General features: G+C 52.4%; 1 protein-coding gene across 1 annotated transcript; it reads left to right on the top strand.

Annotated features, from left to right (window-relative positions):
• Window positions 1–3499: 3499 nt before the first annotated feature.
• Window positions 3500–10193, top strand: SLC35E4 (solute carrier family 35 member E4). The gene is made up of 2 exons (XM_054594089.1): window positions 3500–4784; window positions 9249–10193. Exons 1-2 carry the CDS (start codon window positions 4166–4168, stop codon window positions 9683–9685), a joined length of 1056 nt encoding a protein of 351 aa, XP_054450064.1. The 5' UTR covers window positions 3500–4165; the 3' UTR covers window positions 9686–10193.
• Window positions 10194–18571: the final 8378 nt, after the last annotated feature.

The raw sequence follows: 18571 nt of genomic DNA on the forward strand, positions 1-18571 counted from the left end.
AACCCAGGCCTCAGCAGCCAGGGTGCAGGGACCCTGCCTCTCAGTGGGAAGGCTCTGGACTGTCCTCTGGGAAGTGGGGCTCAGGCCAGAGAGACACCCTGCACACCCCAGCCCGCTGAGGTTAGGACGGGGGCCTGCCCGCGGAGGGGCCGTTTGGCGGGCAGCACGTCCGGCAGGTTTTATAGCGGTCCACACGGAGTCCTCAAAACCGCAGGTTAAACATGTGCCTCTTCCTAGAACACCAGTTTCAAAAATGTAGGGTCCAGGTACGCAGGGGAAGCAGGCAATTAAAAAGTTCTTTTGTATTGAAACAAACACCGGAGTAGCGGAAAGCCCAAATGAAAAGGTGGCCTCCGTTTTTAAGGTGAGGCGTCCGTGTCCAGAACCCAAGTCCTTCCATAATCACGGCCTGGGGTTCTTCCAGGAGGACTCAGGACCCGCTCTGTGACTCTTCCCTTCACAACCCTGTCACAGAGCAGTAGCGACTCAGAGGTCTGCAGGTGGCATCAGGTCACACAGTCTGGAGGAAGCAGAGCCCAGATCCTCACCCACTGGCCCCAGCTCTGGGCACTTGCCACTGCACCACCGTGTCGCCTTGCCACCCCTTGAGACACCAGCTGAGAAGCCACGCACCGTTCCCACACAGGGGACAATGACTGTGGCTGCTCTTAGGCCAGGTTAGAGAGAGGGCCGGCGGTAAACCCTGGGAACGCCCCTGCACTCAGCTTCCGGGAGTCCATGCGCTGGGTGTGATCCACCCTCCAGAGGGGCTGTCTTAGTCAGGGTGTGTTCAGCTACTGAATCTTGATCAAATCAGGATCTTTGCTCACCAAACTTGGGGGCAGCCAAGGACGGCAGGGAAATGGAAGTTGGGTTCAAGTCTCCGTCACCTCCACAGTCCTCAGGCCTTCTCCGTGTCCTCACCCTCAGTCCGAGTGTGACGCCAGCAGTGACTGTGCTCCCTTTCAGTTCAAGCCCCTAGCCCCCTGTGTACCAAAGCCTGGCAAGGGGTCTGACCGGCACAGCCCACCTATGGACGCTGGGTCAGGCGTCTGGCCCTCGCAATTGGCTGGACCCTGGGAATGGGTGTGGCTGAGAGAACAGTCCTGTCTGGTGCAGTCTGCTAAACACAAGCCCTCCTTGGGGACCAGGGGCCAGGACTGTGTTCAGCTTGTGTTCAGATCTGGAGGACTCCAGACAAACCACTTCCCCTCTCTCAGCCTATTTCTTAACTCACAGGTATGGGATGGTGCCTTGGCTGAAACAGCATGTTTATGCCTGTGACCTCATCAGAGATCACAAATGGGGAAACTGATGTCCCAGTGGTGATTTGTCTAGGGACATTCAGCGAAAATAGGGGAGGTCTGTTCCACAGCCTCTGTAGCCCGGTTGCTAGAAACAGGTCCTTCTCCTCTCCTGGTGCCTCCCAGAATCCCCGCCCAAATCACCTGCTTCCACAGCAGCACCGTGGGCCCCCACAGGGCAGCAGTCAGACATGGGACATCTGAGAGTCTGTGGGCAAAGATAGGAGGCTCTGGGATGTCGTGGGCTTTCAGGTAGACCTCAAAGAGTAAGAGGGAGCCCCCTGATGCCCTCCCTGAACCTGGGTGACTCAACCCCCCTTCTCCCAGAAGGGAGAGCCCTGGTTAAAAATGGGCTCTGGAGCCAGACAGACCTGGTCTAAATTCCCAAGCACTACCCTGGGCACCTTGATTCTGTCCCCTCACTGAGCTCTTTGTGGCACCCCACTCCGGGAGTAACTGCAGAGTAGGGGGAATGGAGCCCTCTGTCCCTGGCAGCCAGTGGCGTTGTATCTTTCTGCACCCTGGCTCTTCTGCGCTCCCATCTGGGATCATCTGCTGGGTCAGCCGCTTCAGGTTCTGACCTCAGCCTTCCTGTGCAGCTCTCTCCATCCCACAAGGGCACCCAGGCTTCACCTTGGTTAATCTTCATTCTTCATAGCCCCGCCCCTCGCCAGGCAGGGCAGGCGGGACCCACTCTGTGGCAGTCTTGGAGGAGGTATAGACAGATTTTCACTGCCTACCACTTCCCCCACCAGCTCAGCTCTGAGGTCAGGGTGTTTATTGTTTTTTAAAAATTATTATTGTCTTTTTATTAAAGGAAATTTACTGGAAAGCTCACAGAATGCCACAAAGAATATAACCCTTAAGGGGCCATGATTCCTCCTATTCAGGAAATGTAGAGGGAGAGCCATGCCCCTTTGGGGCCTCAGTTTCCCTCCTACAACCCTGTCTACCCCCATTTGGTGTCCTTGACCTGGAAATCTCCTGCCATACAGTCTGGGATACTCAGCACTGACTTGCAGGCTCCAGGGGGCGTCATAATCACCAGGGGCAAGTGTGAAAATTTAGATTCCTAAGCCCGCCATAGAGCGTCTGATTGAGCAGGTCTCCAGTGAGACTGGGGTTTTTAAGTCCAGATCCAAATATTGTTATGGGGGGCTGGGACACTTGCAGCCATTCTGCGACCTGACCACCAGAGGGCGCCCCAGACCGTGCTAAGTGGTCTCCGTGTGCGGTCTAGTCCCTGCAGACAGACTGCTGTCATCTAAGACAGGCTCTAGGGATGAGCCGCGTCCAGTGGGGAGGAGCTTCCGCAAAAAAGGAAGCCCCACGTCCGGAAAGACGCTAGCAGCCCGCACTGGACACCTGGCTCAGAGAGGCCAGGGCTGAGCCTGAAATCTAGATCGGCCTGTTCTGCGCTGGGGCATCCCTCGTTCAGATGGGAACGCTGAGACCCAGGAAGGGGCAAGCGCTTAGTGGCAGCTGCTCTGCGTCCCAGCCAACCCAGGGCTCTTTGTCCTGCCAGGGCTGAGGGCAGAGGGTGGACCCCAACAAGTGCAGTTATGAGTCAGCTCTGAGTGCTCAGGAGTTGGGAAAGGGGCTGGCCAGGGATGGATGCTGGCCAGCGCTACCCTGCTTCCGCATCTGTGGTAGCCTTGGTGATTCAGCTCTCTCTGCCTGCCTAGAGGGGCCCGCCCTGGGCTCGGGGGAGAGAGGAGGTGCTGGGAGAGGCCTTAAGGGTCCCCGTAGTCCAACTCTTCTGGATGCTGAGGTCCCACGAGATACCTGTGGCTAGATGTCGGGAGGTCCTGAGATCAGTCCTTGGGAAGGAGGCCCCTGGGGGAGTACTAGAAGATGGAGTCTCCTGTGAAGCTGGGGATTTTTACCGGGCTCTCTCAAAAAAGATACTCCAGTGTCTCCCTCCCTGTTTTCGTCTCTATGGGAGATTCGCCTTGGCTCTGGGTTGGGAGGGATCTGATCCTCCACCAGTGGGGGGAGGAGGGTCAGACTGGCTGACCGCTTCAGCTGCGGGGGTAGTCTACAGAAGGAGGGAATGCAGGGCCGATCCAAGAGGGTGGTGTGGGGGCGGGGCGAGACGTCAACCCCAGCTCCAGGGACTCGGCCTGGCCAGGGGCGGGGCCAGGGGCTCAGCCCAACTTTCCGGGTGGGGCGCGGGCGGTGGCGGCAGCGGAGGCGGGGCCAAGAGCGTGGAGCCTCGCCCGGCTGGCGGCTGGCGGGCCGGGCTGAAGCTCAGGCAGCGGGGAGCTGCTGCCCGACCCACAGCCGCAGCCCGAGCCGCAGCCGAAGCACCGGGAGCTGGAAGATAGGCCTTGCCGGAGTGGAGCCGAGCCGAGCTCGCCGCCTGGCACCGGCCGGAGCGCGGGCCTGGGCACAGTCGGCGGCAGCGAACCGCGACTACCGGGCACCACCCGACAGGACACAGGAGCCTGGATCATCCCTGCCAGGCCCGGGCATGGCTTGAACACTCAGGAGATCCCGGAGTCTGGACCAAAGAGGAAAAGGAACAAGAATTCCATCTAACATAACGTCAAGAAGAGTGGAGACTTGGCCTGGCACGGGGCAGATGTGCCCAAAGCCTACTAGGCCAGGCTTGAGCACCAGAGAGCCTGGCATCTCCAGCAGCCACGACCTGGGCGCTGCCCTGCTTGAGCAAGGAACACAGCATAGCTCCTGGACCTCGGCTGGCACAGGCCTGGCAGAAGAAGTGGTTATCTCACCTGTCTGAAAGGAAAGTGAGGATCTGAGAAACCAGGATCTGGCCTGGACCGAAGTGGGGCTCTCTGGTGGCCCAGAGCTGGTCACCGGGGAGTTGGCCTTCTGCCACAGCCCCACTGGTCCGGATGTGCCGCTGTCCTCTGGAGCACCATGACGGCAGGATGACCTCTGCTGAGGCAGGAGCAGAGACTAGCAGGGCTCGGGTGGCGGGGCCCCCTGAGTGGCCCCCTGATACCCACCAGGCCCCTGGTCGGCCTGGCCGGGCCCGGGTGGCCGTGGCAGCACTAGTGTGGCTGCTGGCGGGAGCCAGCATGTCCAGCGTCAACAAGTGGATTTTCACGGTGCACGGCTTTGGGCGGCCCCTGCTGCTCTCGGCGCTGCACATGCTGGCAGCAGCGCTGGCCTGCCACCGGGGAGCACAGCGCCCCATGCCCAGTGGTACCCACCGCCAGGTGCTGCTGCTCAGCCTTACCTTTGGCACCTCGATGGCCTGCGGCAATGTGGGCCTGAGTGCTGTGCCCCTGGACCTGGCACAGCTGGCCACCACTACCACGCCACTGATCACACTAGCCCTGTCGGCGCTCCTGCTCGGCCGTCGCCACCACCCGCTGCAGTTCGCCGCCATGGGCCCGCTCTGCCTGGGGGCCGCCTGCAGCCTGGCCGGTGAGCTCCGGACACCACCCGCTGGCTGTGGCTTCCTGCTGGCTGCCACCTGCCTTCGTGGCCTCAAGTCCGTTCAGCAGAGTGAGTGCCGGGGTCACTGTTTGAGGAAGTGGGGGTCAGGGTGGGTGTGTGGCCTGGATGGCCCTATGAGGGATGTGGCTATTATCCCAATTTACAGATGAAGAAACTGAGCCTCATGGCTTTGGAAGAGGCAGAAACTGAGACTCAGAAAGAGCCAACAACTCAGTGAGTTCCAGGCCCCAAGCTTAGGCTCTAGGCACCCAACTGATATTTAATAATAGTTGACATTGACCTGTGTCCCATATTTTGTTTCTTTATCGCACTGGATCTCCCCATAGTGCCCTGATCGAGGAAATCACTATATTGTCTTGTCCTCATTTGACCCGTAGAGAGGGTTGCCCTGGGCCGTGTGGCCAGTGAACAGCAGAGGTAAGACTTGAACCCGAGCAGTCAGTCCGCATGCTGCCCAAGATGTGGCATAAGGCTGTAGCGCCGGAGGGAGACCTGACAGTGGGGACCAGGGAGAAAGGGCAAGGGCTTGAACTGGGATTTGGAAGGCCGAGGGTTTGGCTGAGTCCGGGAAGGGTCCGTGTTTGCTGGGGGTTGCAGTGTAACAGCCCAGCGCTGGGTGTTGACCTCGAGTCATCAAGGCAACCACCACCTTTACCCCCGTTTTATAGGTGATGGAACTGAAACCCAGAGAGGTTTGTCATTTGCCCAGGGTTACCTCACCTCTGATGACAGGAGACAGGGGACTGAGCAGAGGGTGGGTGGAGGCCCCAGGCCTAGACCCTGTTAAGTCTGTCTGAGGGTGGAGGCCACCTTCCTGCCTGTCCTTCTAAGGGGAGTCTGTGTCATAACCCCACTCTCTCTCTGCCTAAACCCAAGGGAGAGGCCAGGGCACCCACTCGGGGCAGGGAGGCTGCAACTCTGCTCAAACTGGGTGACCTTAGGCAGCCCGGAGTCTTGTCAGGGCCTCAGTCTCCCCATCTGTTTGGTGGAGAAGAGTTGGAGGCTCTGGAGTCCCAGAGGCCTCTTATGCTCCCTCCCTTCAGACTCTGAGATCCTGTGACCCCGGCATGCGAGAAGGAAGGGGTGCCCCAAGGACACTGGGCTAGGGTTGGGGGGTGGCCTGCAGCCATGGAAGGTTGAAATCAGGATTCAGCCTTGCCTTGGCATCTTCAGAGACAGGACCCATAGGCCCTGTCCCCATCCTCCCAGGCCTGTGGCAGGGCCGAAGCTTAGTTCTATTTTTGCCCTCAGGTTATATGAGAGCCAGTGACTGAGCTCAGGCCCTGAGTTCTGGGCATGAGTCGGCAGTAGGAAACCTGACCCCATGGGCACACCTACTCCCCCGCCCCCCAAACCAGGCAGAGCCACAAGGCCAGGCAGGCTCCAGCCTTGAGGCCCACACCATGCCTGTGAGGTCCAGAACTCCTCACCCAGAAGGAACCCCAGCTGCAGAATGAGCTATGGCTGGTCAGGACCCAGGCACACAGGCACAGAGTGGCACAGAGGCCACTTCTTGATCTTTGCCAGCTCCTCCCACCTCTCCCGTGTCCACTGCCTGGCCTCTGAGGTGGGCAGGATGCTTGCTTCATGCTCCGACAGCACCCTCTGCCCCCCACATCAAGACTTCGAATGCCCCATATTATAGCCACTTGGTTATCTGTCTGTGTCCCATCAGAGAGGAGCTCTGAGAGAGCTCCTATGAACTAGGTTGGGGCACCTCCATGTCCCCAGCACCTGGTCTGAGACCTGGCACTGGACAGGTACTCCTCAAATGGTAGATTTATCAATGGTGCTGACAGCAGAATCGGCAGGCTGGCTGGGCCACATGGCTCAGGGTGCTCATGAGGTAGCTTAGAGGAGGGTGGGGGTCCCACAAACAGAGAGGGGACACAGCAGAGAAGGGGGGAAGAGATCAGAGCCAGTGGAGTGGCATGGGTTTTGGACAAGAGGGGGTTTCTACTTCCAGAGGTTCCAGGAAAGGCACCAGGGTCAGATTAAAGTGTAAATGGCCGACACTAGCTCCTTCTGTGAGAGCAGACTTCAAGGGAGCAGAGGGTGATAGTCCAGGGAGGGGAGCACCCAGGCAGCCATGGGCAGGGCCAGCAGCCTCCCTCCTACCTGGGCCAGTTGCAGACCTGGGGGCTACGTGGGCAGAGGAGTGATGCCAACTTCCCACTCACAGAAAAGCTAAGAAGTGGGGCATGAACTTGTTCTCAACTGAACTCACCTGCATCAGGGAGCATCCTGACCTGATCTCTGTCCTCTGAGCTTTCAGGCTGGTGGGGAGACGCCCTCGAAAACAGACATCACAATGACAGGAGGGAAACTCCAGAGCCAAGGTAGACACGGGTGTGGTCAGGGCAGTCACTTATAGAGGAGACCAGAGAAGGCTGCCTAAGGAAAAAGACATGCAGTGAGCGATGACAATAACAATAATATAATCATAGTAGCCAACACTTGCTGAGCCCTCGCTGTGTGCCCATGCTATGTCCAGCTCTTCACACAGCAACAACAGGAAAGTGCATTCTGGGAGCAGGAAACAGGCTGTGCCAGGGCACGGAGTATCAGCCAGAAGGAGCAGAGGGTGTGTGGGACTGAGACAGCTGCCATAGTGAGCAGTTACCACGGGGCACCAGGCCCTGTGCTCAGGCCTCACACAGCTATGGAAGGGGGGCACTGTCGTGTTCCCAATGCCACACACATGGAGACAAGGTGTAGAGAGAGGGCGGCTTGCCTGCACACAGCTAGTGAAGGAGTGAGGACGGGATAAGCCAGTAGCCAGCGGAACAGGGTCTAGAGAACATATTTGTCTGCATGTGGCAGAAGCTTAGGCATGTTTGGATGCTCAGACAAAAATGCCTTTGGAGAAGGAGAGGTTGCAGTGGAAGGCTTGGGTGGGGGGCTGGCAGAGGAGGGGTCGCTAAGGAGTCGGGATGACAAGCTGACATTTTGGGGGCTCTGGGTGGGGTGAGCTACGTCTGGCAGATGATTACCACTCTCTCTGGGCTGCAGGGGAGTGAGGCGGAGGGCTGGGTGGGATGCAGAACAGGCTCAGAGGCTGGGTGAGGAGGTTAGGACCTTCCCGTCTGACTGTCTCGCAGAGGTGAAGTTCACCCGAAATCCTGAACACCTTTCAATGATTGGACCTTTAACATGCAGGCCACAGACAGCTTGTACAGTGCTAAATTTGGAGCGAACGAGCAGGAGGTATTCCAATTATCTGTTCATTTCTAGAAATGCTCAAGCCAAAGGGACTGTTGCCTAGAGAACAAAGCCAAAACATCAAAATGAAGTAGAGAGAGATTTCCTATTCTAAGCATAGCCTCTGAATAAGCTCCTCGGTGGCTCTTTGGAAAGAGTGTGTCAGAAAATGCACAGAGGCTTGGAGAGCCCCTGGATCGATTACTCATCTGTCTCTGCTAAAGCTTGGCCGAGGTCCCAAACCATCATTGCCTTCGTGCAGATACTACCATTCACGTGCATTGCGTCTGACTTTGATGATGGGCGCCACCTCCTTGGTGAACTGGCTGGGTGGTAACTGTATATGCAGGCACACACTCACACATGTGCAAGGGGGTAGGATCCCCTCTTTTTTTACAAAGCTGAAACGTTTCCCCTCAGTCCCGGATTCATCGCGACAAGCCCCGGTGTTGGTCGCAAAGGATGCTGAGTAGTGAATGACAGCCAAGCGCAAACAATGACGTTTTTGTTGTTTCTTGTCATCCCAGTGGTCATAAGTGAATGAAGCAATGAATGGACCTAATATTTGACTCAAAATTTATTATTTTAAAAATCTTTTTTTTTTTTTTTTTTTTTTTTTTTAAGGTAAAGGCCATATTGTTAAGTAAGTGGTAGAGCTGGAGACTTCGGCTGGCCGGTCCCTGCTACGATGGTGGGAGCTACTCTGTGGGGTAGTGGGTGTGCTAAGGGCTGAGATCTAGAGAGGTCTGTCAGGGCCACTTAGCGCAGGGCCTTCAAAGCTGGTTAAGAACCCAGGATACTGTTCCCCAGGGCCTGGGGAGCCCCTGAAAGTTTTTTTGAGAGGGAGCCACACTTCATGTTTATTGATCATTTGAATGTCACTAGTAGGTGATTGTTTTAGCCTTATGGAAAGCAGTTTGAAGGGGGTGATAACAGGCCTATTTATTTTATCCTTTTACATTTACTGAACACTTACTGTATAAAGGGCTTTATGTGTGTTATCTATTTTAATCTTTATAAAAGCCCTTGCGTGTTAGGGTTTTTTATCACCTAACTTTGCAGATGAAGAAACGTAGGCCTCCACGGGTGAAGTGAAGGTCCAGGTCACAGCTAGGAAGGAGTAGATACAGGTCACAACCCAGGCAGTATGATTCTGCATTCTTGGTTATCTTGTTACTGAGCAAGAGCCACTAACTCTGCCCGAGGGGCTGGGTCACGCTTTCTGGAGGATGGGCCTTGGAGGTCACGCAGGGTTGGGGAAGCGAGGGTTTTCTCCCCACCAGGTGCTGATGGCTGCTGTCCTGGTTGCAGGTGCCCTGCTGCAGGAGGAGAGGCTGGACGCGGTGACCTTGCTGTATGCCACCTCGCTGCCCAGCTTCTGCCTGCTGGCAGGTGCAGCCCTGGTGCTGGAGGCTGGTGTGGCTCTGTCACCTGCTCCCACTGACTCCCGCCTCTGGGCCTGCATCCTGCTCAGCTGCCTCCTGTCCGTGCTCTACAACCTGGCCAGCTTCTCCCTGCTGGCTCTCACCTCTGCCCTGACCGTCCACGTCCTGGGCAACCTCACTGTCGTGGGCAACCTCGTCCTGTCCTGGCTCCTGTTTGGCAGTCGACTCAGTGCCCTCAGCTACGTGGGCATTGCGCTCACCCTTTCAGGAATGTTCCTTTACCACAACTGCGAGTTTGTGGCCTCCTGGGCTACCCGCTGGGGCTTCTGGAGGAGGAGGAACCAGCCTGGCAAGGGTCTTTGAGGCCTGGGAGAGCACCTGTGCTGTCTGGGACAGCCCCAGTCTGAATCTAACCTTGGCCAGTGACCATGGGCAAAGTGGAGAGCAAGCGGCCACTGGGGCCATGGGAGGGAGAGGCGCCTTCTGGAAAGGCGACCTTGGAGGCTGGAATGGGGCCTCCCAGAGAGACCCACCTGTCCCTGCCTGCCTCTCCTCATCACAGGCCCCACCCACCACTGGATGGTGGGTCCAAGCCTGGCACAGTCACTGTGCTTATCAGAGTAATTATTATTAATATCATTGACTATGCCAAAAATTGCTGGCCAAACTTTGAGAACCTCACCGTGTTCTGATGACGACGATGACGATGCTTGGCGGTTGCACAATCCTTCCTCCTGGGAGTAGGGGAAGCAGTTCGGAGGCCCAGAGAAGGGCTTCTTGCTGCTGGGCTCCTCTGGGGAGGTGGGGTCGTGTGTGCCAACCCCTGGCAGCTACTGCGGCCTCAACTCTGGGCCCCCCAATTTTGGGTCTTCCGTCCTCAAATAAACTATTTTTGCTTGTACACCTGTGTCATTCCTTGGGGTTACAGCCAAAGAAATAGAGGGAGAGCGACGGGCCCCCTGGCCTCCAGCCATCTGCAGAAAAACAAGGACGTCTTCTCTTACCCACTGTGACCTGTCCAGGCTCCAACTTAGTCCCATTGTCTAAAGTCCCTCCACTGGCCAGGCCAGCATTGCCCATCTTCTGGAGGGCAACAGTGGCTTCTTCCCTGCCCCACTCTGAGCCCTCCACTCCAACTTCCACACAGCCCCCAGAGGGATCTTTCTAAAAGATCACGCCTTCTGTAGCCCCATACCTCTCAGAAAAAAGTCAGAACTTCCTGCCCCAGACCACAAGGCCCTCAGGGTCTGGCCCCTACAGGCTCTCCAGGCTCCGGTCTCACTTCTCCTCTCGGGCCTCCACCTTCCAGCCTCATGACTTCCTTTAAGTCCCCCATATTGTCAGACCCACTCACCAGAACCTTTGCACGTGCTGGCCCCTCTGTCTGCTGTTGTTTCTCTATATATCCTTCTCCCATTCATGGCTAAACCCTGGACTGGGGGAGAAAACCCAAACATGCAACTCGCTAGAAAAAAAAAAAAAAAAAAAAGGAAGCTTGGTGAAGGAAGGGTCTTGACAAGGGACTCTGCCCAGGGCTGTGGGTGAAGAGGGCAAGGAATCAGGGTGTGTTCACGGAAAAGGGAGCATTCAGCAGTGGGGATCTTGTGGGTTGACCGAGGGGCTTGCCGGGGAGGATGGCTGTCATATTAAGAACGTAGGGCAGCAGACATAACCCCTAGGGCCATTCCAGCCTCCCCCACCCCCTCACCTGCTGGCTGAACACAGCTTCACTTCTCCCTCATCTTTTCCTTGGCTCTGTGTGCTCAACCTCCCTGCCCCACCCCTCTCCCCCTACAGCTGCCTCTGCAGGAGATGGCCTATTAAAAACAATAAGGGTCCTGTCTGGATTAGGGAAAATGGGGACCAAATTCTGCTCTGCCTACTTCACTGTGTACCTTAGGTAGGTAGCCTCCCTTCTTTGAGCCTCAATTTCTGCATCTGCAAAATGGGGCTGATGATCTCCACAGAGAGGATTCCAATGAGGAGCCTGGTGTGCTGGGCCCAGGAAGAAGAGGGGTGATGGTGTCAGCTGGCTTAGGCCCTATCTTGGGCTATCATCTTATCATATGCTTTCTCCAGCCCCATCTGGAAAGTGAGCCAGTATCCCCTTTCTCTGTGAGAATGGGAGCTAGAGTAGGTTGGAGCTGGCATCTCGGGGGCCTGGGACTCAGGGAGGAATCATTCATTCACACAGCCAGAATTCATGGACGACTGCTATGCCAGCCAGGGCCAGGTAGTGCTGCATGAGGGCGTGAGCCCAAGGCCAGGAGTTAACCTGGTCCAGTAAGGACACATGCAAGATTTCCTGGCCTTGACCTCTATCCAGGCTGGCCTTGCGGACAGAAGTGGGCTCAGAGTGAGTCACTTACCACACACCCTCCCTGTGACTCAGAGATGCCAAAGGCCCAGCCCTGTCCCAGTATAGCCTGGGCACCTCCAGGATCCATTCTGTGGCTTGGACAAATAGGACAGAGGATAGGCAGCTTTGGGTGGGTAAAGCCTCCTTGGTACTCAGGACCATTCCTCATTCAAGGGGGCTTCCTGTCATAGCAGGAGCCTCCCTGCAACCCCCTTTCCTGGGCTCCTGGGCCCAGTGGAATGCTTGGCTTAAAAGTGAGCCTCTTGTCAGATGAAGGCCTGCCCCTGGTGTTTGTGGGGGTGAGATGGGGAGAATTGAAGTAGTGCTTGACCTGGGGTCTGGCATGTCACCAAACCCAGGACCATCCAGCATTGAGGTGATCTCCCCAAGATCATTCTTGAAGTCTGCCCTATTGCTCTTCCCCGAGTGGGCAGAGAGCACTCAGCTGGGAGTCAAAGCCTGGGTTTAACGCCCCTTTCTCAAAACACGAGCTGTCTAGTCTCTCCTTGCTTCACAGTATCATTGGGAGAGAGGATCACAGGGCTAACTAGCAGGAAGGGCTTAGAGGGTGAATCGCATTGAAAGGCCACTGTCCCCCTAGACTCTGCCTCTTACTAGTTCTATCACCTCAGGCAAGTTTCTTCACCTCTCTGAGCCTCACTCTTTGTACCCAGTCCCTGCTGTGAAGCCTCCTCAGAATTGCAGAAGCCACCTTCCTTGGGAAGCTCTTCCCTGCCCCCACCCTGGTTCTGCCCCAAGCCCAGCTGATCTTTAGGTCACCCCAGCTCCCTGCACTTCTCCAGGCAGAGCCCTGTGCACATTCCATTCTCAGAACTGGTTTATCACCTTTTCTCCACCAGAATGAGCTCTGGGAAGGCTGAGACAACCATCCTGCTCACCACTGTCTCTCCAGGGCTGGCCCAGATAAAGTAGGCAGAAGAGAGTATTAGTCAAGAGCAGGGGCCAGACCTGATCAAATCCTAGCTCTGGCATGTCTAAGCCATGTGACTCTGGGCAAGGATTGTCCTCTCTTCTGCCTCTCTGGAGTGGGGGCAGCAGTAGAACCTAATCTCGTGTATCTCTGGGAGGCAACAAGTGCTTAGCAACAGTGCCTGGAAGCTAATAGGTCCTCAAGAAAGTTTAATAGACTGACTCACTACAGATACCCAGGCACCAGCCCAGTTCCTCCTCTGAGGTTTCTCAGGCTGCCCCCACCCCCAGCTTTCTATTGCACATTGAGAGCCCCGAGGGCATGCTCTTGCTGGAGCCGAGCTGGATGGATACCCCAGTTCCCACCACCTATCCCTGCCTTGGAGGAAACAGGGGAAGCTGGGTCTCTCCTGGGCATCCTGCCATTGTGAATTCAGAACAAAGCTGCTGCCTTGTCTCAGCCCCAGCTGCCAGGGGCTGCTCCTAGACTCCCCAAGGGGCCTTTGGATTGTCGTTCCAGGGGCCAGGGCAAACAAGGACTCTTCTGGTTTCTACTCTGCTCCCATATCAGTTTACAAATGGCAGAAACTTGCGCTGTTCCCGCTTGGTTGCAAATGCTTCCTGGAAATAACACAAAACACAATGGAGAGCCATGGAAGGGTTTGCGCAGGCAAGAGCTATAATGTTCAATAAGCACTTCTTGATAATGGACATTCAGTTTGGTCTGGATCATGTGTGGATGAGATTTTGAAGGGGCAGGGAAACCAGGGAAGAGCTATTATTGTGGTTCAGGTAAGCAGATGACAGTGGGGACAGTGTCTTATGTACAACACATAGTAGCATCAGTTGTATTGATTTGGGGTAACAAATTATCCCCAAACATTATGGCTTAAAGCAACAAAAATATGAATTATTTCACAGTTTCTGTGGATCAGGCATTTGTGAGTGGCTTAGTGGAATAGCTCTGGTTCAGGGTCTGTCATGAGATTGTAGTCAAGATATTAGCCAGGGCTGCAATCATGTGAAGGCTTGACTGAGGGTGGAGCACCCACATTCAAGAGGGGCCATTCACATGGCTGTTGGCAGGAGGCCTCAGTTCCTTGCCATGTGGGCCTCCCCACAGGGCTCCTATGACATTATGGTGGGCTTCCACCAGAGTGAGTGATTCAAGAGAGCAGGAAGCCACAATGTCCTTTTTGACCCAATTTTGAAAATCACACTCATTTCTCTAATACTCTCATTTATTAGTTAATTCTAATATCATCATTTCTCTAACATCTTATTGGGTACAGACCAATCCTATTCAATGTGAGCATGAATACCAGAAGGAGATCACCGAAATCATCCCTGAAGTTGGCTACCCCATCAGTGAATGGTGAGTGAGTGATGGAGCAGGACACAGCCTGGGGTCATGGGGAATTCATCTGGAAGCTTCCTGCTCCAAAGTAGAATATCTTGTCAGCAACACCTCTGCATCCTTCATAACACAGCACCATACAATCCTGGCCCACAGCAGGCACTTGGCAAGTGCACATGGTGATGAGCCCTGGCTGGGTGGCTCAGCTGGTTGGAGTGTAGCCCCATATACCAAAAGGCTGCAGCTTTGATCCCCGGTCTGGGTGCATATTAGAATCAACCGATTGATATTTCTTGCTCACACTGATGTTTTTCTCTCTAAAATCATTAAAAATATCCTTGGGTAAGGTTTTAAAAAAAAACCCCAAACCATGGTGACTGATTTCAGAGTGCCACATCTGGGGCCTTGGTCAGCTGTTTTCTGTATTTAGAGGCCGGAGGGGCGCATTCTTATGGCCACCACAGATGGCATTGTGACTCCTATTTTACAGAGTAGGCAGAATTCCAGAAAAACTGCAGGGCCTGCGTGAGGTCACAAAGCAGGATGAGAACCCACGACTCTTGACTCTCATCCCAAGCTCCTCCCTAGTGATATAGATCCTCAGTTTAGAGATGCAGGTTGATGGATTCTTAGGGCATTTGGACGTAACATCCCAGGATAGGTAAGCGGGGCTGTGTACTTCAGGGTCAAGAGTAACTTGTCGCTGGGATTTATAATGAGCTTACCATTCCAACAGAGGTCATTCAGGGAAATCCCCAGGGCCATAAGCATGTCCCTATTCATCTGACAGGGCATTATAAATTTCACAGAAACTACTCAAACCAAATTTAATTGATTTTAATTCATAATAATGAAAGAGATTTTGCACTTTTGGAGTGGGAAAGTTAAAGGTTCATGAAATTTACCAGAGGCCTGGGACTCCTGCTCCAAGCCCAGCTTTTGGGCTGTGAGGACCATTTTATTCTCCCCGACGGCAGACTTGCATTGAAACTCCAACAAGACTTTCTTTTCCTAGGTTGTCTGAGTAAAGGACCACTCTGCTCTTAGTCTCAAAGAAATAGAGTGAACTGTTTGGGAAAAGGACTTGGACCCTCTCAAGAGCCCTCCACCTCAACCTCTCCCACTTAAGATGTGAAACCCTGGTCCCACCACATCCAATTCTGAATATAAAAAATATAATTTAGAAAGAAAGATCCAAAATTATATCTTCTCAACTATAAAAATATTCATAGAAGGAAGAAAATATACCAGAATACAAGAACGTTGACTTGGTTACTGCTTGAAGATAGTATTGTAGATGGACTGTATTTGTTTTCCTTTTCCTACAAACAGGCATGAGGGAAAAATAAATTTCTTAGGGTTCTAGTGCTGAGTAAGATAGAGTAAGCATAGTTTGTCCTTCCTCCTGAAATACAACTGAAAACCCTGAACAGAATGCATGAAGCAGCTATCTAAGGACTCTAATGGAGAAATGGTAGGTGGATTGGGAAAGGAAACCAGAACTTGAAGTATAAACAATCTGGTGGCAAGTTTCTGTTTTGTTCCTGTATCTCCTGGCCTAGTCGCTAAGGCAGTGTGAATCCTGGAACTGTGCATTGGACACGAAAAGAACCCCAAGACAAGCCCTGTCTTTGTGGTCTGAGGAGTAGGAAGGGGGCAGGATGGACAGAATAAGGGAAATACAATTCTTTTTCTTTTCCATCTGGCCCTGCCCCCAAGGCAAGCCTTACTGAAGTTGAAACTTGGCAGCAGCGGCAGCAATGACATCTGAAAAAGCACCTGAAACTCTGAGGGGGAATCCTTTTCTCTGACCAAAAGAACTGTGGCCTGAGAAGTGTGTGTGCAAGGAGGAATCCCCATTTCCCTTTTCTCTCTTCATATCGGCACTTGGCCCCAGAGCAGATCTGGTCCCCAAATGTATGCAGCAGAGCAGGGAAACTAAAGGCCCTGACTTCTAGCTGGAGACCAGAGAACGAGTGGTTATGAAACTGGAGAGTCGGGGGAAGGACATGGAGTAGAAGGAGCCTGAGAAATGGATCCCATAAAGTTACAATATGAACTGCTTGGCTCTCAGGCATGGGTCTGAGCCTAAACAATATTCCAATGACTTTAAGAACTAAACTTTCAGGTAGATCATCCAGATTTCAAACTGGCCCCTGAGTGGCACAAGCTTAAGGCAGATCTGATGTACATTGTAAGTTTTGAAAACTAAACTATTGGAACTCCAGTCCTGTTAAAAAACAAAATTCAAATGAATACATTTTTAAAGACCTTACTGGCTTTATTCAATGATTCATGAATTGAGCAGCATCCAACCTGGCAGATAAAAATGAGCTCCAATGAACTGTACAAAATAAAAGACCTTTATAGGCAAAGGGAAGCAAGAATCCTACGCAAAAAAATGGGTTTGTTAGCAAGATTATTGGGGATGATAGAGTCTATCAGTCAATTTCTGATAGATTGGTTTGACTGATTGACTACATTTCTGGGAGGGCTGAAAAAGTAATTAGGTCTCGATTTGGTGACATGGGGTTTAGCATAAGTAACTCCATTTTGGACCTGTTGTCTTATTTTTAACAGCCCACAGGAGGTAGATCAGGTTTGAACCTAAATGGGTCAACTGTCTCCTAAAACAAAGCCTCAAAATTTTCCAAAGGATTTAAATAAGACCTAGAGTCTTAGAATATAATATTCAAATGTCCAGCATACAACCCAAAATTATTCTACATACAAAGAACCAAGAGAGTCTGAACACATAAGATGACCCAGGTGTTGGGATTATCAGAAAGTCTTTAGAAATGAAAAGATAGAAAGTCTCAGCAGAGAAATAGGAAATACAGAAAATAACCAAATAGAAATTTTTAAACTAAGAAAATATAATAATCAAAAATTTAAAATATACTGGGTAGCATTGGTTGTAGAATAGAGACAACAGAGGAAAGAGTCTGTAAACTTGGAGAATAGATCAATAGAAATGACCTGTGATAGGTAGAATACCCGCCCCTGACAAAGATGTCCAAATCACACTTTTTTTTTTATTTTACATTAACAAAAAGTACTTTGCAAATAAAACTGACTTTAAAATTGGGATTATTTTCATTTTCAAAGTGCTAAATCTAATTACATGAATCTTTAAAAGCAGATAATTTTCTCTGGCTGAATTCAGAGATTCAGCAGAAGGAAAAGTCAGAGCCATTCGGAACATGCAAGGGACTCAACCCACCACTGTATGAGCGGGTCACATGGAAATCATTAGGAGAAATGTGGCAGCTTTAGGAAAAAAAGACCAGCCCCCAAGTGATAGTAAGAAAATGAGATCTTCTGTCCTGTAACCAAAAAGAAGTGAATTCAGTCAACAACTTCAATGAGCTTGGAAGTAGAATCTTCCCCAGAGCCACCAGGAAAAAAAAAACCCAACTCACTTTAGCCTTATGAAACTCCTTGATTTTGGCCTTGTGAGAACCCAAACAAATGACTCAGTCAACCTGACTTCTGACCTACAGAAATAAGAGGTGTTCAGTCACTAAGTTTGTCGCAAACATTATGGCAGCAAGAGAAAACTATTAAGTTATCCAATATAAACAGTAGAAAAAAAAATAATAATAAAGCCTCAGGAATTGTGGGACAGTATCAAAAGGTCTAATGTTCATCTCATCAAAGACAGAGAATTAGAGGACAATATGGTGGAGAAAACATGTAAATAATGGCTGGGGATGTTACTGCAGACAATGAGTCACAGCACTGATTTCAGAGCCTTCTGAGGGGCCCACTCATTTATCCCTTTGGCACCTGTGCCTGTGGGACCCCACTGGGTGAGCCAGACCAGGTCACTGGCTCTAATAGTCAGTGACATAAACGAGGACTTCTGGGGGAAGCCGGAACTATGCTCCTTGCTTAAGGATCCCCAGGTCACACACATAGGTTAAATAAAATGAGAGCTCTGAAAAAGTTTTGAAGTCTAGATGTCCTCTGAGGTCGTGTCTGAAAGGATTTAAACCTTTTTCCCCCGACACAGGCAGACTTTTTGAATGAACACTTTGTAACGGTAAAGAGCTATGCACAGATGGGGGAAATGCACTGAGGATGACTGTGCTGACCTGGACCAGGAGGGTCACAGCATCATTCACGATGACAGCTGCCAGTTACACTAAGCACCTACAATGTGACAGGCACTGTGCTAAGGAATCATTGAATTTTCATGACAACTCTGAGAAAATGGCTTTCAATGTTTGGATAGGTAAGGAAACAGGCTCCAAGAGGTCCAAGGTCAAATGTGAAGGAGGTGACAAGGCAAGGTTCGGGTCTGCAGCCCCAGCCTTCCAAGCCAAGGCCTGTGAGAGGAACCTCTGAGGCCTGATGTCAGGCCTCTCCACATGTGCCCCAGAGAAAACAATGCCACCTTTCATCAAAGACTGGCACAGGACTGCCAAGGGCACTCTGAGGTCTTATCATGTACAACAGGACTCAAAAGTTTTAAAAAATGTTATATGGTGGAATGCTTTCTTTGAAAATTATTTTGTGTAAATCCAAACCAGAAAACCACCCCTGTGGTTGAAGGTGGGAGCCGGGTTGCCCTGGGGCCCCTAGGTCTCCCAGATCACTG

This window comes from Pteronotus mesoamericanus, unplaced genomic scaffold (genome assembly GCF_021234165.1).
Source record: "Pteronotus mesoamericanus isolate MK-2021 breed Mesoamerican mustached bat unplaced genomic scaffold, CSHL_Meso_final scaffold_507, whole genome shotgun sequence".
NCBI classification, from domain to species: domain Eukaryota; kingdom Metazoa; phylum Chordata; class Mammalia; order Chiroptera; family Mormoopidae; genus Pteronotus; species Pteronotus mesoamericanus.